Source organism: Moschus berezovskii, chromosome 15, assembly GCF_049115385.1.
Source record: "Moschus berezovskii isolate FMDL1 chromosome 15, NW_MosBer_1.0, whole genome shotgun sequence".
NCBI lineage: Eukaryota > Metazoa > Chordata > Mammalia > Artiodactyla > Moschidae > Moschus > Moschus berezovskii.
The window spans coordinates 5092269-5116267 of NC_142474.1; the positions used below are offsets into that span (position 1 = coordinate 5092269).

The 23999-nt window shown below is 53.5% G+C and overlaps 2 protein-coding genes across 12 annotated transcripts in view; one reads left to right on the plus strand and one right to left on the minus strand.

The window, feature by feature from the left end:
- The window catches only part of RIPOR3 (RIPOR family member 3), an 89707-nt gene extending 73768 nt beyond the window's left edge, over positions 1–15939 (plus strand). For 6 of the 7 annotated variants that reach the window (XM_088843678.1, XM_088843676.1, XM_088843677.1 and 3 more), the window contains 2 exons: positions 55–145; positions 602–1912. In XM_088843678.1, coding sequence (XP_088699804.1) covers positions 55–145; positions 602–705 — 195 coding nt within the window. In that variant the 3' untranslated portion in view covers positions 706–1912. Of the gene's footprint in view, positions 1–54; positions 146–601; positions 1913–12009; positions 12095–15703 lie in introns of those variants that run through there. The other variant, XR_016039075.1, reaches the window with a different exon arrangement.
- The window catches only part of PTPN1 (protein tyrosine phosphatase non-receptor type 1), a 63796-nt gene continuing 42794 nt past the window's right edge, over positions 2998–23999 (minus strand). For 2 of the 5 annotated variants that reach the window (XM_055393578.2, XM_055393585.2), the window contains 8 exons: positions 23410–23500; positions 20521–20621; positions 17970–18068; positions 12363–12500; positions 9075–9284; positions 8603–8764; positions 8002–8228; positions 2998–6333 (listed from right to left, as the gene is read on the minus strand). In XM_055393578.2, the coding sequence (XP_055249553.2) occupies positions 6147–6333; positions 8002–8228; positions 8603–8764; positions 9075–9284; positions 12363–12500; positions 17970–18068; positions 20521–20621; positions 23410–23500 (1215 nt within the window). In that variant the 3' untranslated portion in view covers positions 2998–6146. Of the gene's footprint in view, positions 6334–8001; positions 8229–8602; positions 8765–9074; positions 9285–9376; positions 11996–12362; positions 12501–17969; positions 18069–20520; positions 20622–23409; positions 23501–23999 lie in introns of those variants that run through there. The other 3 variants (XM_055393602.2, XM_055393593.2, XM_088843682.1) reach the window with 3 other exon arrangements.

Here is a 23999-nt window from a genome sequence, read left to right on the forward strand (position 1 = left end):
ATTTGTTCCTTAAAATGTCCCCTGAGGGGCCCACTTTCCCCCAACCTCAAACAGGGCGTGGAAAGCATCGATCAGATCGCCAGCCTGTGCCAGTCTGACGTGGAGGCCGTGCGTGCGGCCGCCCGGGAAACCACGCTGTCATTTGGTGAGGTCCAGTGTCCCGTGCTCCCCAGTGCCAGCTGCGGGGTAGGCGGGGGTGCCAGGGTCCATGGAGAGGTTGTGCTGGGGAGGCCACAGTTAGCTCCCCAAAGATGCGAACCCGCACACGGGTCGGACCCGCCCGCAACCCGCTTCATTGTGCCCAGCTGGGGCAGGTTTCCTGTACGGTTGAGGTGGCAAGAGGTGTTCCGTTAACCTCTTGACCTGCCCCATTTACGATCCGTGGGGATGAAGGCCAGATGTAAGGCGGGACCAAGGTTCGGCAGACTGTGCTGGACACGGGTGGGTCCCTGTGAGCCGGGGCCCTGGGCTCCCTGACCCCCACCCTTTCCAGCGGCCCCGGAGGCCCGAGCGTCTGGAACACTGAGGCCGCCGCGGCTCACCAGAGTAGATGAGCGCGAGGCGGGGGACAGCCCACTGACAGATGACCTTGATATTTCAGGGGACAAAGGCCGCTTGGCTTTTGAGAAGATGGACAGACTCTGCTCAGAACAGAGAGAAGCGGCCCTTGGCCAGGAGGCAGATGTTGAAATCACAATCTTTTAAGAAGCTTCAGCTGATGGGCTCACATCCGGTGGCCTTGTCTGTGCTGCCGCCTGGCCCCAACACAGGGAGGGTTTTGGGGGGTGCGGCTGGGGGCAAGCTGAGTGCTCCCCGAGAAGCATCAACTGGCCGAGCTGCTCCCTGACCATCCAGGCCAGTTATGAAGGCCCGGGGTGTATGTGGGACTTCCGTCCCGGGGCAAAGCAAGCACAGCACTTTGAGGGCTGCACTCCAGTCCGCCTTTGGCTTTGAGCATCTGCCTGACTTTCCACAGGTTGCAGAGCCGGGTCAGTGCCGGCCGGTCCTGCTATGGGGAGGCTGAGGCTGGGAGTCAGCAGGGCAGCCGACTCGGCACCATCTGGTTTCTTCAAGCCCAGGACCGAGGCGGCGAGTGGGCTGGCTGACCCTGCTAAAGAGGCAGTGCGGGTCTGGGGGCACGTGGGAGGGCCCAGCCGGGGTGTCCACTGTTCACTTCAGCCCAACACGCAGCCCAGATGCCCGTGGAGACGGCCGGCGGCCTGCCAACCACAGAACTTGATCTCACTGTGGTTCTACGACATGGAAACAAGGACGGGCCATCAGTCGAGAAGTCCACGTGTCCTTTGCTTTGACCTTCACCAGTCAGAACAGAGCGGCTTCCCTGATGGCTCATCGGTAATGAATCTGCCTGCACTGTGGGAGACTCAGGTTCCATCCCTGGGTCGGGAACATCCCCAGGAGGAGGAAATGGCAACCCCATTCCAGTGTTCTTGCCTGGGGAAGTTCATGGACAGAGGAGCCTGGCAGGCTGCCGTCCATGGGGTCACAAAAGTGTCTGATGACTGAGCGGCTAAGCACGATGAAGCACAAATCAAAATGGAATTTTGAAGCTAGTCCACTTGGGGCTTATTAAATAAACTGCTTCAGATGGCATGCGCTGGTCTGAAGAAAGATTTCACTGAACATCACTTTTAAAGAAAGAAAATTAGTTTCCTATTTAAGTCTTAAGAAAACCCCAGAGTGTCCTGGGATGTTTCTGGGTTAATACAGAGGCACCCTGGGTTCTGGATGTGGAATCCACAGTGGAATCGGAAAGCTCTGTAATTTAAACATGCTCATTCACATTTCATGTATCTATTCTGTGCTTTTCGATTTAATTCAGTATTTATTTGCCTTGCCGATATGTTGTTTTCTGAAATTTCAATAAAAATAACTTTTTATTGGTGTTTCACTCTACCTGAGACACATGGAAGGCAGTGGTGGTTTTCTCAAATATCCTGAAGGAAACCACCCTCACCCCCTGCCCCATTCCCCAGGGCCCTTTCCAACGTGACTTTCTGTGAAGTGGCTTCTCCCACAGACACGGCAGCAGCGGAGGGTGGTCTTGAGCAGGGCGCCCCTTGGAGTCTCCCCAGGCTCCCTGATGCACCCTGAGTCCTCTCTCCTTAGACACCAGGAGGCCACCCTTCTCTGGCCCTGGGCCCAGATTTTTTTTCACACTGGCATTCCACCTTCTCACGGAAGCTTAGCTGCCTTTTTTTGTATGAGATGACGGTGACAGTTTCGGAGACAGAGTGATGGCGGGTGTGGCACTGCCTTCTGGGTCCCCACTGTCCTCGCTGGGCGCTTGGGGGCCCCGTGACCACAGGCTGTCTTCCCTTCTGGGTTCCACGGATCTCACTGGGAGGCCACAGCATCCGTAGTTTACTCAGCAGCCAGCTTTGAAACAACCATAAAACCTTAAAGGATATAAGGGAATTCTCTGTACTATTTCCTCAAGATTTTGCAAATCTGAAATTTCAGAGTAAGAAGTTAAAAGAAAAAAAATCACTGTAGGGGAGAATCCCATTTGGTTTTGGACTACGCTACATGAATCCATCCACTGTTACAGTCCATCAGTTCCACGTCAAACGGGACTTGGGAAAGGGGCTGAGAGGTGGCACCCTGAGTCCTAAAGGCAGCCGGCGAGGGCGCACGCCTGTCAGGTTTGAGAAGTTCTTCAAATAACTCATAAAAAGTCAGCAAGTTATCCAAGGGCCCTAATACCCTGAAATGGTGAGTTTTACTACCATTACTGGGGGATAAGAAGAAGAGGCTCCGAAGCTCCGAGTAAATGCACCAGGCGGGGAAAGTTCTCGCAGACCAAAGGCACCCACGACCCCAGGAGGCTGTCGTAATCCTCAGATGTGGAAAATGGTAACCCCTCCTGAACTGTCGACAACATCTGCTTCTCATCAGCAGGCATGGAAAGAAACACGAGTTGCCCAGCCTGGTTTAGGCCCATTAAGCGAAGAAATGGGAAGCACCCCAAAGCCATGTTCTTTAGAAAAAAAGATTTTTATTGTTGCAACTAAAATGCAAACCATCATTTATATGGCAAGTTGGAAAACTGTACAGTTTGACAGTTCTGTGAGGTCACAGAAGACCCTGAGACGCGCCCCGCCCCATCATGCATCCACGCAGACACGCCTGGAAAGGCGTTATACCGAAACACCGGGCTGTTTTGTTTTTATTTTTGTAAAAATGGTTTATTCTGTGGCCATTGTGAAAAATAATGACCTGGTGAGTAAATATTGGCTTAAGGCATAGAGCAGAGCAGCTCACTACTTCTCTAACGTACGTGTGGCAGGACGCAGAGCCACCTGTTTTCCAAGGACAGGAGGTGAAACCAGCATATCCACTTTGAAATGCTACTATATACACACCCAAACTACTACATACACAGAAGGACTGAACAGAGCAGACGGACAAGCCCAGTTCAAACACGCTTACAGCCTGGCCCCCAGCCTCATCCGTACCTCACCAAGGCCTGCGGGCAACACCGCAGATGCTCCCCCACAGAAACTTCTCGCAGAGCTTCTAACACGTGAAAGGCAAAAATGTGAAAATGCTGGCCAAAGAGCAGCTCGTGAGCTGCCTTTTTTTTTTCTGTAAAAAAAGCCACTGAATGTGGAGGTCGTAGGCTCCCTCCACGCAGGCGGAGTCCTGAGCACCATCAGTCCCCAGGGTTCGAGGTGGGGTCAGAAGTCTCGTGCAGCAAGGTCCTGGACCCAGAGGGCCACAGGCTGACTCGAAGGGACCGTCGTCCAGGCTGTTTCGGGAAGGGCGGTTTCCGACAGTCACCTTGGTTCCAAATCACGGTCCGCTCAAGGTGAGGGTGAGCTTGGGCACAGTGGAGGCTGGTCCCAAAGGTGCGTGTGTGGCTGGGTGGGTGGGAGGACCCTGCTTCTCTACACGGCCAGAGTGCAGGTGTGACTATGGCTTCCCGTACCCTTGGAATGTCTGAGCTGCAGTGGACCCAGCTGGAGCAGGACAGGCTGGGCCTCACTAGGAAGTCACCAGAGTGTTGTGCCAGGAATTAGGCAACTATCTGTTACTGGAAAACGTCATTCCACTGCTGAATGGCGACTATTTCAGCAAACAATCTTAGGAACCACAGCCACGTAATGATCAGACCGTGCAAAGGGAAACGACTTGTACACAGGGCACCTAGTCAGCAGAGCGCTAAGTATCCCAAGCACGTCGTATCTGATGGGGACACAGGAAGATGGGACACGTGTCTCAATACACACGGGGGAGTGGTGGCTGAGATCAAGGTTGAGCAGATGACGGGAGGTGAGGAACCGGGACGAGGACTCCCCCGCCGCGTCTGAAGTAGCCAAGTGTCCGTTATATATGACCCCCTTGTTCTACGGACACACGCGGACTTCTTCTCGAGCTCCCTGTGGCATCGTGACATGACGACAGCTCCCAACCGTCCTCCGACGGGTGCTGGTCTACGTGGAGGCTCACGGCAAAGTCCTCCATTCCCAGCCCGACCTGAGGGTTTACTGCTGTACTTTTGGATAAAGCCCTTGGTGCAAGGCTGACATCAAAAAACTTGAACATGTTATTGGTTTAAGAAGATGCTAGTGCACTGTGGGTGCCTTCTGGGGAAACAATGTAAAAATAAACATGGAATGGAGAGGGGCTCACTGCGGGCAGTCTCTGAGGAGGGCAGCGGGAAGGACTCTGCGTGCCGCCCACTGCGGGCCCCCACATGAGGCTCGCCCCGCCACCCACCCAGGCTGCCCTGCCCTGTGCCACGGGCATAGTGCCCTCCTGTGCCCTCCTCAGAACTGGGCTGTGGGTCTGGTCCTCCAAGCAGTGGTGGGGAGGAAGGGGAGATGGTGGAGCCAAGGCCAAGCGCCCGGGAGGGCCGCTTCAGTGCAGACCCGCAGCTTGCGGGAGGCTGGCGGCCCTGTCTGCAGCCTCACCCATGGCGACTGCCTGCCAGGCAGACAAGGCTGGCGCTGAGTCAGGCTGTGTGTCGTTGCTGAATGGGAACTGAAAAGAAACCAAACATTTCCAGACGAGCCCAGCACTGCAGAGCTGCAGACGCACGCACACCCTGGCCCCCCCGCCTCCTGCGAAGAGTTTGATTTTTCACAGGAGCTCTGCCTTTCCAAAGATCACCTCCAAAGAAAAAATTGTTTGCATGCTGCTAAACCACTGGATGCACTCAAAGACGGTTGCTTAGAAAAGAGGTAAAATGTGAAAAACCAATAAAGAACGAATCACCTGGGAGGTGATTTACGTGACTGGAGGTTTGAGGCTCCTCCTTGACCTTTTCCCTAACTTGAACAACGACATGTTCCAATGGGGGGATTTCTGCCGAGACAGCATTCCTATTCCAAGTTGAGTGGAACCTGCTCCATCTGGGTCTCGAGGCCTGGGTGGAGGCTCGGCGGCCGCCCTGTGGTGACCTCTGGCCCCGGGGGACCCTGAGTGGGGACGGTGCGAGGTGGGCAGGCAGGCCGGCCGCGAGGGGAAGGCTCTGTGGGGACATGGATGGCAGGACAGGGCAGGACACCCTGAGCAGAAGCCAGGTTCTGTTTTCTAGAGATGGCCTTCGCTGCTCTCCTTCTCCCAGTTGGGAAGCCTGCAGCAGGGGCCGCGCCTGAGCCAGACGGGGTCCGACCCTCAACCCTCTTCTCCAAAGGAGTTTACATTCGTACATGTGTGGGAGTCTTTCCCTGGGAAATCAAAAACTGTATCTGGTTACACCACCTAAGGGTACAAGAAAGTTTCATAAGTGCCTAGTCTTTTCTTCCCCCCTACCCCAGAAATAACAAAAAGCTGCTTTTTATAAAGGTTAAAAACAACAATGTGTTGTAATTCTATTATTTTTCAAAAACAAATGAACAAAAAAAAAGGAAAAAAAGAGAGAGACGTATTTGGCATTTCCTCTACTTACTCCTGAATAGGTTAAGGCCCTGAGATTAGACTCTTCTACTCCTGGGACCACAGTGCCTCCAGACCCCAGTGCATCAATCCCCAGTCCTCTCTCGTTAGCCCTTCACAGTTCCAGACTCTGAAAACCTTTGACCTGCTTCTTCCGGGACGGGCTCAGAGCCTCCCCGGCACTGAGCGCCGCCGCCGGGCGAAGGCTAGGCTTCCTGTAGGCGGTCCGGCCAGCACGTCCGTCAGTGGAAACAGACCCTGTAGCAGAGGTACGCGCCGGCTGTGAGGACCGTGGCCACGCACACGTTGACCAGGAAGGGCTTCCAGTGGCTCAGCGGCTGGTCTCGCTCCTCTGCGGGTGGCGACGGCTCCCCCTGAGCAGGGTCTGCGCCCACGACCCGCCTTCTGACTTCAGTGTGTTGACTTGCGCTGAGGAATGAGGGGGCAGAGAAGGGTCACTCACCCAGGAAGACAATGGCAAGGACGCTATTATCACGGGAGGACCTGGAGGGAGAAGGAGCCCCCTGGAGACAGCCTGGCGACGCTGACACTGGCCGGAAGCCTGCCTGTCACCACCTCCTTCCCAAGGCCCAACTGCAGGGCCAGGGCAGGGGTCCGGAGACCCACCGCCCTGGGAGACAGGGGAGGCCTGTGGATGGGGCGAGGCCTGGGTACGTGTGGGCTCCCCCCGGTGCAGACGCTCAGGATCTCGGCCTGCTCCATGTTCTCCTGGCATCCTCTGGCTTTCAGCTCCCAGATGCGTACTTCCCTGCTTCTCCCCTTCACCCATGGGACGTGGAGGGCACCCCTTTCCACCGTCTTCATGAATAAAGAAACAGGACACGTGACAGACATGACACAAGCTGTCGCAGCCCACGATGAGCCCTCTGGGGAGCACACCGGTTCACCCTTGAACGTCAGCAGAGGCCAGGGAAGGCGGGCACAGCCTCCCGCACTCAGGATCTGCTCTGGGAGGCTCCACCGGACAAGTGTCTCCAGAACCCCAGAACCAGAGGTGCACGAAAGGCCCTGGGAGTAGGTTCATGGGTCAGGACTCAGGTCTGGAAGCCAGCATCCGGCAAAGTAACCAGGGAAGATCTGGATGGTGAGCTTAGCCAGGGGGCCTGGCGCGGCACACACCACGTGCGACCTGCTCTCATGCATGAGGTTCCCAAGTCCGGCCACAAGAATACACTCTGATCCCGTCTTTCAACAGCTGCAGAATATTCAGCACAGGGAGAAAGCCCGGCTGATACACTCCCTGGATAAATGATCAACCTACCTCTAGCTTTTCACCATTACAGGTGATGCTACCATGAACACCTCTGCCCTCGGCACGCCTGCTGAGGACTGTTGCAGGCTGAACCTCAAGATGCAGACAAATGCGAGGTCAGAGCGGGCGCTAATCTTAAGCTGCCCTCCAAAGCAGCAGGCACCGAGGGCACTGCTTCCACGGGCTCAGGCTGACCCCTGTCCATCCTTCAAGCGCCTACACAATGCCACCTCCTGCAGGCAGTCCTCCTTGACCTCCCAGGAAAGGCTGGGTGGCTCTTTTCTAAGGCTGACCACCTCAGCGTGCACCTCCATCACAGTCCCGTCCATGGGGCCCCCACCACAACCTACTGTCCCCTCCCCAACAAGATGGTCCAGAACACAGACCAGGGGCCCCGGTCTAATTATCTCATTTCTCACAGGCATCAGGAGGTGCTCAGTAATCTTTGTCGAACTGTACGGAAGCAAAATGACAACCAAAGCTACACGAAAAGGTTATGTTCTGGGGGCTGAAGCCTGGATATCAGTTTCAGGACCTGCCGGAAGCCCGGCTCCTGTTTTCTGTCGCTATCAACTCTGGGCTGGAAGACTTGACTGTCGCACCAGAGCCCTGGTTCTGACAAGCACCACCAGGTGGCACTAGACCCCAGCTACAGTCAGTCCCTTTCCTGGGCCAACCTGTGGCTCAGTCCAGAGGTTCCGCCAACCGGTGGAGGCGCAGGGCTGGTCCAGGGACCTCGTCTCCCCAAGGACACAGAAGTACCAGTTGCCAAGAGGAGGCTGCTCCCCCGCCCCCTCCAGTAAGCCAGGACCCTCTTATTTTACCTTTCCAGGCTGCAGGGGATGTTTAAAGGGGTTCTGGTTGCTTCCTTGATGGGGCCGTCTTCTTTATCCTCCTCCTCAGGGTCATCCTTTACCCACTGATGGTTTGGGAAGAATTCCTTGCACTTCCCGTTGTGTGGCTCTAGGACTCGCTTGGGTGGCCGGGGAGGTGGGGGGACGTGCTCAGGTGGGGGCTCCAGATCCTCGTGGGACAGCTCTTTCCATTGCTCCTTGAAAAAGCAGCAAGAGGAAGATTTCACATTTGGTGATTTGTCAGGAAATCTGCTCCCTTTCAAGTGAGGAGAGGTGAGGGCTAGGTGAGGGGCCTTTCAGCTTCTCGGGTCTCCAGCCATGCCCTTGGAAGATGAGATCTTTGGAAAATAAAGTCTATTCATCCCTATTAGTGCTCTCTACCTGAGCACTTCAAAGAAACTGGAACATGGTGACAATTTCCACAACTTTCTAGCTAAACAGACTTTAACATGAAGTCTAGCTATTTCCCCTGACATGTGACATTATTTCAACTTTGACAGTGAACAGCCTCCTTCTTTAGAGGCAAAGTTTAAAACCAACACACCAGGATGAAAGCAAAAGGAATGCTGACCTGCACCGAAGAGTCTCCCATGATGAACTTGGCGCCCTCGATCACGGCCAGGTAGGAGAAGCGGAGCTGGTCCGCTGTCTGGATCAGTCCCATCCGAAACTTACGCATCTCTAACAGCACTTTCTTGATATCAACAGAAGAAGGGTCTTTCCTTTTGTCCATCTGAAAGCCAGGGAGGAGACACAGCTGAGTGAGGTCTGGGTGTCAGGTACAACATGAATGTACACGTCCCAGGGCAGTCGTGAGAGGGAAAAGTGTGAGGGAAGGGGATTCTCTGGCTTCCACATCAAAATTAAGAGCACTGCTCCAAATGAAGCTGTTTAGGGTAAAGCTCCCTTGATGGGAGGGAAGCGGCTAGAAACTCAAGACCAAAGCTGGCTGACTGCAGACAGTGACAAAGGGCCGCAGCCAGACCAGCCTAGAGGTCACTGCATGTTCCCTCTGCTTCCTGCGGTCTTGAGGGCTGTCTTACCAGCAAGAGGCAGGTGTCAGCCAGGCAGAAGGTGCCTGACCTGCCGATGCCGGCACTGCAGTGAACCACCACGGGGCCGTGCTCACGGCTGAGAGAGCCCGACTCGCGGACTTTGAAGAGAAAGTTCAGAAACGAGGCCGGCGATTCGGGGACTCCGAAGTCAGGCCATGTGGTGTAGTGGAAATGTAAGATCTCTCGGGTTTCTCGAGACTGAAAGAGAAATACACACGTGATGACTCTCAAAGAATCACCTGTGTGAGAACCACTGACTTCAAGTAAGTGCGAAGCGCCTTTTGACCCACCTGCCTCCACAAGGAGCCTTCATTCCTCCCAGAGTCTCTCTTCAGGACCACAGACCCAGAGGACAAGCCTTGAGCCCCAGGCAGGCGCCAGGCTGCTCGTGCTTCAGCTGCAACACTTTCGCCCCCAGGAGCCCTCATCTCGACACCCCTCTCCCCTCTGCTGTCTTCAAGGTCACAACTGACTTCTCTCCGTAAGTCAAAGTGATGCTGCACTACCGCCCGCAGAAGTCTTGTCATCAGCACCTCGGGGTTTCAGAGTGGAAACGTAACCACACGTGTGGGCCACCAGCCCTAGGGAATTCGGGCTTTACAAGATGATCTGGACGTCTCAGAAGACTGTCATTTTACAGAAACAAGTTACCGACTCGGTCCCCAAAGACTGGAGGCTGCCCATGTGGCTCAATCCCGTCTGAACAGACGGTCTGCGAGGAGGGGCTGCCGGTCAGACCAGCTGGCCCGGCCCCACCAGTGAGCATCTGCGCACCCCCACGCTGGGCGCCTGGGCCCCCGGGGCTCTTGCATGCAACCCCACTAGTCCAGTTACCCTCGTGCTCCAGACCAGAAGCCTGAGGCTTGGCAGGCAACCCTCTACTAGGTGGGGGCAGGAGTTTCTATCTGAACTGCTTGCTCCAGAGCTCGTGTTCACAGCCTGCTGCAGGGACCCTTGAAGGTGGACCCTGACGCTTGTCCCCAAGTGTTTCTCCTCATGGCCCCATCAGCTCCCAGGGGAATCATAAGGATGGCCTCTGAGGCTGATTCCAGCCCTGCTCCTCTGAGACTCCACTCCCAGGGTGGACAGTGGGCTGCCAGGGGTGACGGTCAAACTGCGTTTCTCCCTGAGGACAGCCCTCAGGTAAGAGCCCACAGTCACGGGAGCCAGTCATGGGTTAAGTAAGGCCTGAGACAGGAACCCCACCAGCGGCGCAGAGCCGAGGGCCACGCCGGCACCCCGGTCACCTGCAGGGCAGCTGATGGGGAAACACTGGGCCGGAGACCCAGTGACCGACAGCGCCTCTCCCCTCCTTTGGCAAATGTCCACCACGCGCCCCCTGGGTGCCAGGCAGCATGAGGCAGTGAGTCGGCCCTGCCCTCCCAGAGCTCATGCCTCCAGTACAACCACCCTCCCTGACCCGAGGCTGACAGAAACATGGGAAAGGACCCACAGCAAACAGCAAGAACCTGACACCCGCAGAGAACACACACGGGTCACCCCGCACCAGCCATGACACACGCTGGGATCTTCCTGCAGAACTGGAACCAATCTGCTGATCACATCAGGATAATTTCGAGAATCACGCAAACGACTCCATGCCTTCCTCCCTAGAAAACGACCTCCTTACATACTTTAATGGTTTAAAAGAGAAACATGTCTTCCTTTTTTTTTGGTGGTGGTGGGGGCACGCGGTAAGAAAAGCACTTAAAAACAGATTTTTAAAAATGGAATAAGAAAACAGGCCAAAAGCAAGTTCCTTCTTTAAATTCTTAAAAAGGTGTGGGTCATCTCTGTTTACTGCCTTCCTCATGCCTGCCCACCTCTTTCTCAAGGAGTTCATTCCAGATGGATGCACGAACAGATCCACAAGTCTCAGAACAGATTGTTTTTGAAAACCACATTCTGTTAGAGCAAACAGATCTCCCCCAAACCTCTCTGCTCTGCCGCCCAGACAGCGCAAGCCTCTTCTGCTCGGGCCGAATTCCGTTCTCTTCAACAAGCAAAAGAAATTTTCTCAAGAGTTTACCAGAAGTCATCTGTAACACCAGGCTCACAAGTGCTCAAAAGTTTAAAAAAAAAAACTCTACCACATAATCCTCCAGGCACATTCCAACCCTCCACCAAGATTATTCCTGCACACTGTCCATCAGTCAGCCCCTCTATCAGTCAGCCCGGGAGCACGCATGTGGCCCGGCCCGGGGCTCCAGTGCTCACCAGGGAGGGGGCCTGGACCAGGGCACGGCTGCATTCCCCCAGGGCCTCGTGGTTTTCACCTCCTCTCTGATTCTGGGCACCTGCGCCGAGTTCTCCATCTTACTCCCACTATGAACGCACCCCAGGAGTCATGGCAACTACAGAGCAGAAGTCAAAAGTTAAGGTGCGAATGAAGGCAAGGCCGGAGCAGACCCTGCCCGTCAGCCTGCCTGCAGCCCTGAGGGTCCCTGCTCCTTCGGCCCCGCCGGAACCTGCGAGCCCCTCATGGCGCGTTCTGGGCCTGCGTTGCTCACACCGCACATGGACTGCTGCGGGAAGCCTTCCAAAAGCCTGGGCTGGGGGCAGACTGACGCGGGGAGACACGGTGCCCTCGGCTCAGGGCCAACAGTTTGAGGAGGTGGGCTGTGGGACTGCACAAGGCCAGAGTGCCCGCATCTGAGGGAGCCCCCTGGAGCTCCCCTCCGCGGTCTCCGTCACCAGCGGGGTCCCCAGTGCGGGGAGGGGCGCGGGCGAGCTCTGCAGCCTCCCCGTGAACAGGTCCTCAGTGGGGCTGCTTCCAGCAGTGCCAAGAGGTGGTCCAAGGCCATCATTTAATGAGAGCCGGCCCCTGAGTCTATAAACTCCCTGCCACCCCCGCCAGAAGCCCAGGACTTCATCTAGAAACTTTACACTGACCACAAACTGCGCCTTTCTTCCCTCACTGCAGACTAGAGACTGTGGATGAGAAGCCCGCACACTCCGCTGGTGTTACTCCCCGGCTATCACGTTAGACCCTCTGCAGTTGGTCTGAGGTAAGAACCTACCCTTTCCCCTAGAACTGGTGTTAGCTGGGGCTGAGACAGAGTTCTGTGGAAAGGGAGGTACTAAGACCTGTCCCCACCCCAGACACCGCTGGTCACCTGCAGGTAATCAGGTAGGCGCTGCTCACCATGGTGTGAGAACCGCATCTTGCTCAGAGCTCAGAAAACCACCGGTGCTGAGGAACATCACAACTGAAACAACCCCTCAAGGAGGCGTCGCCAGCAGGCCCACCGAGCACTCAGTGTGGGCCGTACTCACCATGAGGTTTTCCAGTTCCAGCTGTCGTACTGTGTAATAGGACTTAATGTCTTCAGAGATCAACGTCAGTTTCAAATTTGTGTCTTCAAAGACCATCTCTCTCTCTTCTTTCTGTGGCCAGTACTGTGCACATTTTAACTAGGACAGAAGACAGCGCCGAGTTACTCTGAGCAATGGACTGGCTTCCTATGGAGTGTGCAGTGCTGTCCACGCGTTCTGTGATAACCCCCAAACCCAGGGTTTTCTGACCTTGGAAGCCGCCATCAGCGTAACCTGCCTCCCTCCTGGGGAGATGGGGAGGGGCCTGTGAGGACCTAGGCCAGGGTGAGGCGGGCAGACAGGATGTGCACTCTGCGCCCAGCTGCCCTGGGTATCCGCGCAGAGAAGTGCTCCAGGTGTCGCATCCCCTCCCTGTCACTCACGAGAGGAGCCAGCCTGCACACAAGGTTCAGTCTCTCAGGAAGGACTTCATGCAGCCATTTCAAAGATTATCAAGAACCTGATTGGTTACCTTGGCACAGCGCAGACTCCTTACCTTGGGGACGGTAACAAGACTAGACTGCGAAAAGCTCGAGGGGTTGTGTATGCTGATTTGTTTCAGTGAGTGAGTGAAGTCACTCAGTCGTGTCCGACTTTGCGACCCTGTGGACTGTAGCCCACCAGGCTCCTCCATCCATGGGATTCTCCAGGCAAGAATACGGCGAATTCCTTACTGCTGAGCTACCAGGGAGCCCCTTGAAGGCTGTCAGTTCAGTTCAGTCGCTCAGTCGTGTCTGACTCTTTGCGACCCCATGAATCACAGCACGCCAGGCCTCCCTGTCTATCACCAATTCCCAGAGTTCACTCAAACTCATGTCCATCGAGTCGGTGATGCCATCCAGCCATCTCATTCTCTGTCATCCCCTTCTCCTCCTCAAAGGCAAACCAGGATCGAGAAGGCTTGAGAGGGATCCTCCAAGGCTGGGGATAACCTCCTGCCCCATCCCACCCTTTGATTCTGGTCTGGTTCAGTTCAGAAAAGTCCTTTTGAAGTTCAAGTTTAAAAATCCCAGCAACTACTTGAGAGTCTTGATTTAAATGTATCTCATTAACATTTTCCTTAGAGCAAGCAAGCTCTCGAAGACCTGGTTTCATTTAGAGGTCAAGAAAGAGAATTTGGGTCAAATTCAGTGGCAATGCTTCGTGTGAGGCAAGTTTCTACACCAGACATTTCTGGTTGCTGATGACTACCCTGGACAAAATTGGCAGGTAGATGGGGAGGGTTGCCATGCCCTCCTCCAGGGATCTTCCCGACCCAGGGATCAAACTTGCGCCTCTTAAGTCTCTTGCACTGGCAGGCGGGTTCTTTAAAACGAGTGCCTTCTGGGAAGCCCAGCTGCCAAAATGAAACCCCGGAACAGAGCCCAGCTATCAGCATCTAAGTGATCCTGCCACTCAGGACACAGACGCATTGGTGGCATCGCACAATCACGACTGCATACTTAGCCACAGTGGGCGAGGCAGGTGAGAGCAAGACTTTAGAGGACGTTTGAAGGAGGCATTTATTCCTACACTTGGAATAATCAGATCTGCGTAGCGCCTTGAGACACCAGAAACAAAGAAGCCACCATGGGAGGCCCAGAGCCACGAGTGCTGGAGTGGGCACCCAGGGCAGCGAGCAGACAGAGACTGAGGCCAAGAAGCAGAGACGCGGGACGGCCAGTTGCTCTCAGAGAAAAGGCCAGTGTTTTCACGGCTCACGGGCAGGAGAGGCAAGTCTTTTAAATCTCATCTCCACACAGCAAGCACTCACTTTCAAAGGTGAATATAAAGCCTCACAAATCTCTGTTATCTGGATAAAGACCAAGACTCTGAAACTTTATCGCTGAGGAATTTTGGCACACACTGAGTGTCAATCAACCAATACTTATTTAAAAATAGGAGTTCTTCAAAGAACTCTTAGGCATCTCCAGCAACATGCCACAGTCTGCTCTCTGTCATTTCCTGTAGAAGTTTTTTTCTGTAAACACATAAAACAGAAGCAGCACAAGATCACTATTTCCTATGGTCCTATTAAGTTGATACATAGGGACCGGAAAAGGAGATTATTTTGTTGGAAAGCAGTCCTTTACTGAGTTAAACTGGAGGCATGTCTTGAGGTGGCAGCAAAGCCACGGGCCAGGGCCAGCGCCAGTGCTGGCACCTGTTAGAGATGCTGTCATCACCAGGAGGGCGGTGTGAGAGTTCTCGGGTTCTTCTCAAACAGCTAGGGCATGTTGAGAAAAAGCCACAAAAGTCATCTGAGGTGACCCTCTGATGGGTGATTTGGCTGAGAGAATGATGAACACGGAGAACTAAAAGTGGAGTGTGAGAGAGATGGACAAAGCCTAAAGCACCCGTGATACACAACCCAGGGTCCCGAGGCTGAAAGTCCTTGAAATCAAACAGCATCTCTAGTAGGGACTGCAAGAGAAAGATCCGGGCGATGCTTCAGGTTGAACATGGCCTGGCTTACTCCCCCTGCCTAAACAACTTGCATGCCTGGCCCCTGCATACATATACACGATAGCTGCTGCTGCTGCTGCTGCTAAGTCACTTCAGTCGTGTCCGACTCTGCGTGACCCCATAGACGGAAGCCCACCAGGCTCCCCCGTCCCTGGGATTCTCCAGGCAAGAACACTGGAGTGGGTTGCCATTTCTTTCTCCAATGTGTGAAAGTGAAAAGTGAAAGTGAAGTCGCTCAGTCGTGTCCGACCCCCAGCGACCCCACGGACTGCAGCCTACCAGGCTCCTCCATCCATGGGATTTTCTAGGCAAGAGTACTGGAGTGGCTTGCCTCATGCCTAAATGCAATTTCTACATGGAATGAATGAGGACTTTGGCCACTTGGACGACCTTGCCCTAACACACACAATCATTTTCTGCACAACTGTCCCCCAGGAAGCATCAGGTCCCAGAAGGGTAGCAGGGAGGTCTGCCAGAGCATGCGAGGGGACCGCGGGACACTATCTGGTGAAAGGCAAAACCCGGAAAACACACGCATCACATGGAAGCGCTCTGCAAGCTGGTTTTTCACCATAGGCTGTAGTGGAAAAATTATAATTAGATTAGTTGCGCGAACAAGACACTGCAATTTCTTATAATTTCCCCTGGCCAGCTCTGATGGGGGTGATAACTGATAATACTGATGCCAAATTTAAAATGTTTATCCCAAACAAGGTTTAAGAACTATAAACCATACACTGCTTTCCATGCCAATCTGCATGCCCAAGTGACCTAGGGTAAAAAGAGCTACAGAGAAAACAGGGACTACGCCACATTACCACAGTCAACTACAAATAAAACCTTTTTCTTTTAAACAGCCAGCACAGCAGTCCAAGGGGAAAGGACGTCACAGTGGAGCTGTGGCCTGTTTATGCTCAGCCTTGGGTGGGAGACCACCAAGGGCAGAGCCTGCTGAGGAACACGCGACTTCAGTACCTGGATGCCCTTCCTGGTGTCCTGTGACCACAGCAGCTGGAGCAAACCATGTGCAAACAGCGAAGAGGTGTCACCTGAACTTTTAGTGACCAACAAATAAAAGGCAAATGCTACCTTCTCTGACAGGTTTTGAGTAAGTCAGTCTTGATTTAAAATTCTCAGCCCTCCAAACCACGATAGCGTGAGTCAGAACAGCAGGCAGGCCTGCCTCGCGGGACACCGGCAGCGTCTGGGGCGCTTTTAAAGGCTGTAGCCACGGGCAGGGCGCTCCCAGCAGCTGGTGGGTGGAGACCAGCGATGCCCCAAGGCACAGGCTGGGTCCCCTGCCCCTTGGCAGAGGGCGACCCGGCCAGAGCAGCAGCAGCACCGGGGCTGGGAGACCCCGCCGCGCCTCTGCGCTCAGCACCCGCGCCGGCCTCCATGGTTCACTTTCCCGTGCGGAGCACCTGTGTGGCAGGGACCTGACGTTTTGTTTCTTTATTCAAAGTTGCTGACAAGAAAGGTGGTGGGTAAGGGCTTACTTCACGTTTGCAACTTTGTGTTTTACTAATCAAGCCACTGCAGAGAAAATTAAAAAACCACTTTCACTGAAGACTTTTTTTTTCTCAGACAAAACACACTGCTGCAGCAGTTGAACATTCAGGTAATGAATATTCAGATAAGAGCTTTATCTGTTTCTGTAGAGTGAACAAATCCTTTCTTTGCAGCAAAGGAGGCAGAGGCAAAAAGACGATTTTAAACATGAACTGTCATTAAGAGGGCCATTTGCTGTCGCCAAGCCCCGTCCTTTCTGGTGAGAGAGGTATGAGTCTGTAAGGCGGGTGCGTTACCCCTTCAGGTTTTCACTGCTCAAGCTTCCTTTGACGGGTTTCAGCTTCACACTTGTCCTTTTCCCCTGTGGGCCACGACGGTCCCCTCCCCAGAGGCGGGCTTCTCTGGAGTGTTCACGTCCTTCTGGAAGCCAGGCCAGCGGTGTCCCCACTAAGCCCGAGCACGGTGCCAGCACCGGCCCGGCCCCACTTCCTGCTGGCCTCCACGCTCCTCAGCTCTCTTCCCCTGGGGCCTCCGCCTTGGAGGCTGCAGAGCGCCGCGCGGCTGGCAGTGGGCATCAGGGCGAGGGCAGGACAGGGAGGAGGATGCGGCACCTATGCCCTGCGGGAAGACCACACTGTGCCCTCAGACGTGAGGGGAGGTCAGCATAGCCATGCGGACCTGAGGGAAGCCACATGCGTTCCTAGAAGGGGGTGAGTGTGATTTGGGTCATTAGTCCAGAGAAGGGGCAAGGGACTTAAAAAAAAAAAGTTTTTTTTAATAAAATACAAGTCAGTTCTGGCTGGAGTCGGGTGATGAAGGGAGAGAGTGGGGCCCAGGCCACCGAGGGCCCAGCTGTGCCCGGTCCAGCAGTCACATGGCGTATATCTTGGGAGGCAGTGGGAGCCCCAGAAAGGTTTCAGCTGGCAAGAGGTGTGGGAGACCTGGTTTAGAAAGATCGCTCTGGATATAGGGGCAGAAGAGACTGAGGAGAGGCAGGAGGTGGCCTGAACAAACGGGTTCACATTGCAAAGTCCTCGGAAGAGAGGCCCACACATCCTGAAGTAAAGCGCAAGCAGACACCGTCCCTGTGAAAGGTGTGGCCAGGGGCCCAGTGTCTGCGGATCTGATGGGGCTGAATCTGCATCCAGCTGCTCCCACCGCTTGGCTGTGCAAAGGGACACTTTACCAGAGAAAGCAGGCAGGATCAGGACGCAGCAGGAACATGCTTTGCAAAGTGAAACTGCTTGCAGCACTCCACGGGGCCAGCAGAGCAGCACCCGAAGCACAGGGGACAGGAAAGCAGGACCCACGCATCAGGTGTGGGCGAGTCACACGTCACACACACACACCTGCGGGCGATGTGCACCTGCGGGGGATGCACACGTCAGCTGGGAGGCTGGCTGGCGGGGCGGGGCGGGGACCAGGGCAGGGGCCGTTTGACCCTTCTCTCCTTTAAACTCACCTGCTTTATCTGACTTGCTTACAATAAACATGCGATTACGTACTGCTTCTAACAGAAATGAAAAGCAATCTGAGGAAATGAACAGATCAATGTTGCCCTGATGGCCTGGCACCCGCGCGGACAGAGACGTGAAAAGTGGGTAACTGACTCACCGATCCTTTCTCCATCACTCTGTTGAGCATGACGACGCCCCTGCTCTTCTGCTCCCACACCATCTCCCAGAAGTGACCGCAGGTGTTGGGTAAAGGGCCCTGCAAACACAGTTCACAGTGTGTGCGTCTGACATACAAAGCCGTCCTGGTGCGAGCTCGCTGTCGGCAGTGAGTGGACGGCAGCGCCCTCAGGTAGCGTGGTGGCCGTGGCTGAGACTGGGACCCGCCTCTCCCTGCCTAGTGGTCAGTAACCACAGTTCTATTTTCTACCATGCACCGAAAGGTCATTTCCGTATCTCAGAGCTGGTTCAGAGCCGAATGACAGAGGAGAGAAAACACTGATTCTGGTTTCTGGTTTGGGCTGGCCGGAGCAAGGGCACCAGAGGTCTCTGCGTCAGGGTGGGAGGGCCAGCAAGCAACACTGCTGGCTGCAGGTGAGCAGCGGCATGGGGAAGGGTCCCATCTGCATGACCTCAGACAGATCACTCTACCTCTCCTCCCACAGCTTCTCCACCTAGCTCTCTAATCATTAGAGCACCTGTTCACAGGGCTGTGAAGATGGTCACAGACTTACTACACCTTTCCACAGGACCCGAACAAAGTAAATACCCAATAAAGTGTGAGCTATCACTATTATTACTATTAATGGCTAACCTGACCATAGACTCTCCTCATCCTTGAAGCACAGAACCTAAGAGATGAGACACACAGATAGTCGGGGGGTGGGCAAGGGCTGCGGTGCCACTGGGCCCCACAGCCAGGGTTCTTGTTACGGCCCCAAACATCACTCCACTCCAGAACGGGTCTGAGGGACTAGAATCATATAGGATCTGAAAGGACACACACCAAACAGCCAATACTTGAAGGTGGGTGTGAAGGCCAGTATCCGTGACATTACTCTCCACAGGTTTGAAAAATGAGACAAGAGCCTTGCATTATTTGCTTAATGAACGACACTTAAAAACAGGCATAGTGTTCTTGGTTTTGTGGCATGGAAATGATTTCAGTCCCACTGTCCAGCGGTGCAACTTTGGGGCCAGGCTGCTTGAATCCCTTATGCAGATCTCAGGGCAGAGGGAGACCATGTCAGCAAGCAGCTGGATACATCCGGGGCACAATCTGATGGACAGATGGAACTTCAGATGTGCCAAGCAACTGCGAGGGCGTGGGAGTGCGGAGGACAGCAGGGTAAAAGTTTTCACGGTGATTTCCTAATGCCCGTTTGACTTCATATACCCTATCTTTGCTTTGGGCTTGCTGACCCCAGACCAAAGTTGAATGGCTGAAATCAGGAAGTAAGAAACTTGACTACTTATAAAAGAGAAGTTACCAAGAAGCCACTTTGCCACAACCTCTTCCCACTGGCTTGCCACCAAGGTCTCCCTGCCGCTCATCCCAACCCCAGAAGGGCTGGGAGGACCACGGGCTGAGGGCCTGGGGACTGATGTTCCGTACAATGACTGGGGGAGTGTCGGGCCGACTCTGGTTACGTGCGGAGAGGAACCCGGATAGAACAAAAGGGACAGTCAACAAGGCCCACCAGGAAAATGCACCGCCCCAAAGCACACTTTGTTCCCTGTGCTTCCTAGCTTCACTGTCATTTTCGTCTCCAAATATTAGGGTTATGACGTTCACAGTCACCCTAGGACCCAAACCTAATATAAGCCTGAGAAACTGACATGGAAAGAGGAAATGAGGATTTAGAGAGAGATTTAGACTGTGTGTAAAGCGTCTGCCTCCAATGCGGGAGACCCAGGTTCGATCCCTGGGTCGGGAAGATCCTCTGGAGAAGGAGACGGTAACCCACTCCAGTATTCTTGCCTGGAGAATCCCATGGACGGAGAAGCCTGGTAGGCTACAGTCCACGGGGTCGCAAAGAGTCGGACTCGACTGAGCGACTGAACAGACAGATCAATGGACCAGCCACAGACAAAGACGCGAGGAAATCGGTTAAAAGAGACCCCTCCCCCCTCAGACCCCTACGGTCTCTGGGTCATATACCAGGGTTTCACAGAAGGCCAATTATGAAACCACTGCTGTGATTTCTTCTTCCATAAGATGCCAAAAACCAGCAGGAGTTTCCAGGGATTCTGCATGCTTCTCCACATAGCCTAACTCACCCCGCCACCCCCGAAGAATGAGGGCCACGCAGAGGGGTTCTGAAAGGCCATCTGGAGAAAGATTTCTGGTCGATTACTAACCCTCCTACACGTCCATAAGCAGTCCTGATGCCCTGAGGCAAATACTTAGGGACTCAACACAGGTACCATCTCCTCTAGCTACTGCCAACAAACCAGACAACGCTGGCATTTCACTGCTGTTGTCTACAAACCCAGCAATGCCATACTTTCCAGAAAAGATTCATGTCATGACCAGACTGAATCTCTGAAGGAAGACTTTTCCCTTCCATGTTGCCTTTTTGGGTTAGAAACCTGATCTTCTAAAAGATGTTGAAGACTTCATTTGAGGTGTGGATAACGGCACTGTCAAACTCAGGCTGACATCGAGAGAGGCAAGAACCATTAGAGAAAAATTCAGACTCTCTGTTTACCTGGGTGAGAATGTAACTCCTTTGGGCTTCTTCCATTTTTATCAAACTAGCATTGATATAGTCGTTATCTTCTTGATGAAGTTTAATCCGACTGTGATCAACTGAAAGGCAAACCAGAATGCAAGGTTAATCCGGCGGGACTTCAGTGCTTGCACAGGCGATGCGCCCTACCGGGAAAGCAGAGAAGGCGAGTGAGGCGCTCAGGACGTTCACATGGGCTGAGTCCAAACTGTTCCGAGATTAAATTAGTGTCTCCAATAATGGGAACAACTAGTACTTTCAGAAGGCTTTTGAAAGTATCTGAAACTCAATACAAAATATCAACAGAAACAACTTACACTAAAACACAGATTATTAACTCTTGTTTGGGAAATCTGTTTCTAGGCTTTATTGTCTTATAATATTTATTACTGTCCTCACAACTCAGAAGACTGGCGGGGAGGGGATGTCAAGGAATCTGTTCTCTGAGGCCTTAAACATACTTTTATGAGTGTAAAATGCAATGGCTTTGATTTTTAAAAGGCAACAAAATCCACCAATATTCTACCCAGTCCCCAGAGTTCAAGTTGGTACAATGAACCAAGCTGGTAAGATTTATGATCACATGTCAGCCTCACCTGGGCCTAATGCTTCCAAGATTAAATGGCTGAAGTATGTAACAGTGTGAAAATTCATACTTTGAATTCCTTGATACAAGGTTTTCTTTAAAAAAGTTCAAGTATAACATAAACGTCACAATCAAAGACACTTAAAAGAGAGTTTAACAGGAAAACATAGACTCTGAATCCAAAACACAACACTGAAAATATATTAAAAGTAACTTTCAAAATAGATTTTAAAAATACACTTGCATCTGAAAGGTCTGCCCCAGGTTACTAAAAAAGCACAGCCACTTCTTTTCCTCTTTACCACAATTTTGTCACAAAAGCCCTATTTTCCCAAGGGCAACTTTCCTTATCTTGCCAGGGCCATTAACCAGCGCAGGTGGTGTTTTTATTTTGGTGCAACACAAGGGATGGCAAACTCAGGTGACCCATAAACAGTTCTCCCCTTGCCCAGCGAGAAAGGAAAACTTAATGGGGATAAGCAGTTAGGGGCTTTCGATTGGAAAGCGTTCCAAAGAGATGTTTTTGAGTAAATCAACCATTGTTTGGAATAATGTTTCTCATCATAGAGGGCTGGTACACACTGAAATGCTTGGGTGACACTGAAATGGGTCACGGAGATAAGAGGCCTCACAGCACTGGGTGGTGACCTTGGGCAGACAATTTATCTTCTGAGTGCTGAGCTGTTCCCCATTTCCTTCATAACTTTAAAAGCAAATTACCTTCTCTAGTAAAGAGTGGAGGTAGGGGAGAAAAATGCAAGGAGTGAAGACTGGTTAAAAAGTTTGGGAATTGTATCTCTGGAAGAATATTTCAAATGCTGTTTTTTTTCTCTGTAAAGCTGGTTTACAAAATGATTTAGATGAATACTGATAGAAAACATATAAAAGAAATATGAAAGATAATACTGTTGCCTAATTCAGAGTGAGTACAGCAAAGGCTACAGACCAAGGGCTCGGTGGGCAGCGTGTGTACGGTGTGAACTGTGATGGGGATTCCGGCGCAGGGCAGCTGGCCAGGGCCTCATGGCAGAATTCCCTGCGAAGAGGCCATCAGCACTATTTTGAAATAAAATCTATGTGGGGCCACAGCCTAGAAGTGTTAAATCAAGAGAATCGGGCACTGGGGCAAAATCCTTTGTCAGCTGACCCAGACCTGCACAGCGGACGCTCCAGGCAGGCGCTTTAGCTTCTGAGCGTCCCAACCACGGCCGACACTGAGAGTGCCGGGCTAAGCGCTGATGGGGCCTGCCTCTGTGATCCCTGTGTGCCTGAAGTCCAGAGGAGAGGGTGACCCGCCTGAGGCCGTGCAGCTCAGAGGGGCAGGGCGCCATGGCAGCCATCGGAGGCAGACTGCTCAGCGCCAGCCCAGGTCTGATTCACTCCCCGCCCACGGACTGGGGCGCTGCACCATCCGTGCAGGAGGCACTGTGGCCACTCTCCTGCGGGGGGCACTGGGAGCTGCCCCCGCAGCGGGCTTCGGCAGGACAGGCCTGCCTGGGGGCCTGGCGGCACTGTCACGTCCCCGGCAGAGGGCACTGCTGTGGAGCTGCTGCAGCCACAGCCCTTACTGCTGGGCGACGCCGCGTGGAGGTGAGTCCCAAGGCTCTCTATGACCTAGAGGCGGCGGCGAAGTACCTGTCCTTCCCTCCGCTCCAGTTTTTCTCACTTTACACAGATTCTAACACAGTTATTCACTTTCGAGATATCCGTGGACTGACAGCCAATTACTCAGAAGGCAGAGGAGGCTGCCAGCGGGCACACTGAGAGCAGGAAAGAGCCAGAAAAACAGTGATGGTGGAGGGGTGGGCTAGGGGGAGAGATGAGGTTGGCGAGCAGAGCTGACCGCGTCTCCAGCTGAGGCGGCAGGCGAGAGCCTCCCCACCGCCACCCGTGCCAGTGCAGGGCGTCACTACTGGCCAGTACAATGCTTGGGTCCCAACAACAGTGTCACCGACTCACCCAGAAGGGGTTATATTATGCCTGCCATGACACACACTCAGTTGGTAGGAAAATGATTCATCATTAAAATAGTCAAAGCTAAGAAAAGTGCTTTGAACTTTGCTGTATTTTCTAGAAACTGAAACCTTATCCCTTCTCCATGGGCGGAAAAATGAACCATTACTCTAAGTCTCTAATACCTTTATTATAGGAAACAATCAAGTCATAAACCTTGACTGCTATTGATTTTTTACCAAACCCGGGGCTAAAGGAGTCTGAGAGGCCCGCAGCCTCGAAGGAGCCGGCTGGATGGGAGCAGGTAACTGTGGTGCGTGAATACTTACAGGGACTGACGTCTCTGTACCTGTTTCGGTTTTTGTTCTTGGGAAGCTTGGCCACTCTGCATGGGAAGTCACTGGCTTCATGTCGGATATCCTACAAAAATAAGAGACAGAGAGTTCTCTCTTGAAATCTCTGGCACCAGGAATCCGGCTGGCTGCGTGTGGGCTGTGTGCCAAGCACCGAGGAAGACGGGAAGACGGGCACAGAAGCAACCATCAGAGGGGACCGGGGGGCGCGGGAAAGGCATGGTACTAATTCAGAGGCGTGTCCACGGTCACGGCAGGGACACAGGAGGACAACTGCATGCCGCGGGTGGGAGGAGGCGGCGCGGGGCCGGGAGCTGGAGCAACGTGGAGAGGGCAAGCGGACAGAAACGGGGCGCGGTACTCAGAACACCCAGCACAGCAGGGGCACAGGGGCTGGGGTTCACACTTGGCACGGGGACACTGAGTGGGCTGCTGGAGGAACGACAGGGCTGGAGGGAGTACACAGGTGGGTAGCGATCAGATCTTGGACAGCCTTCTGTGTCAGGCCTGGGAATTTCATCTGCAACCTCTTGTAAAGCTACAGTTTATCAAGAGCAGATAAAATG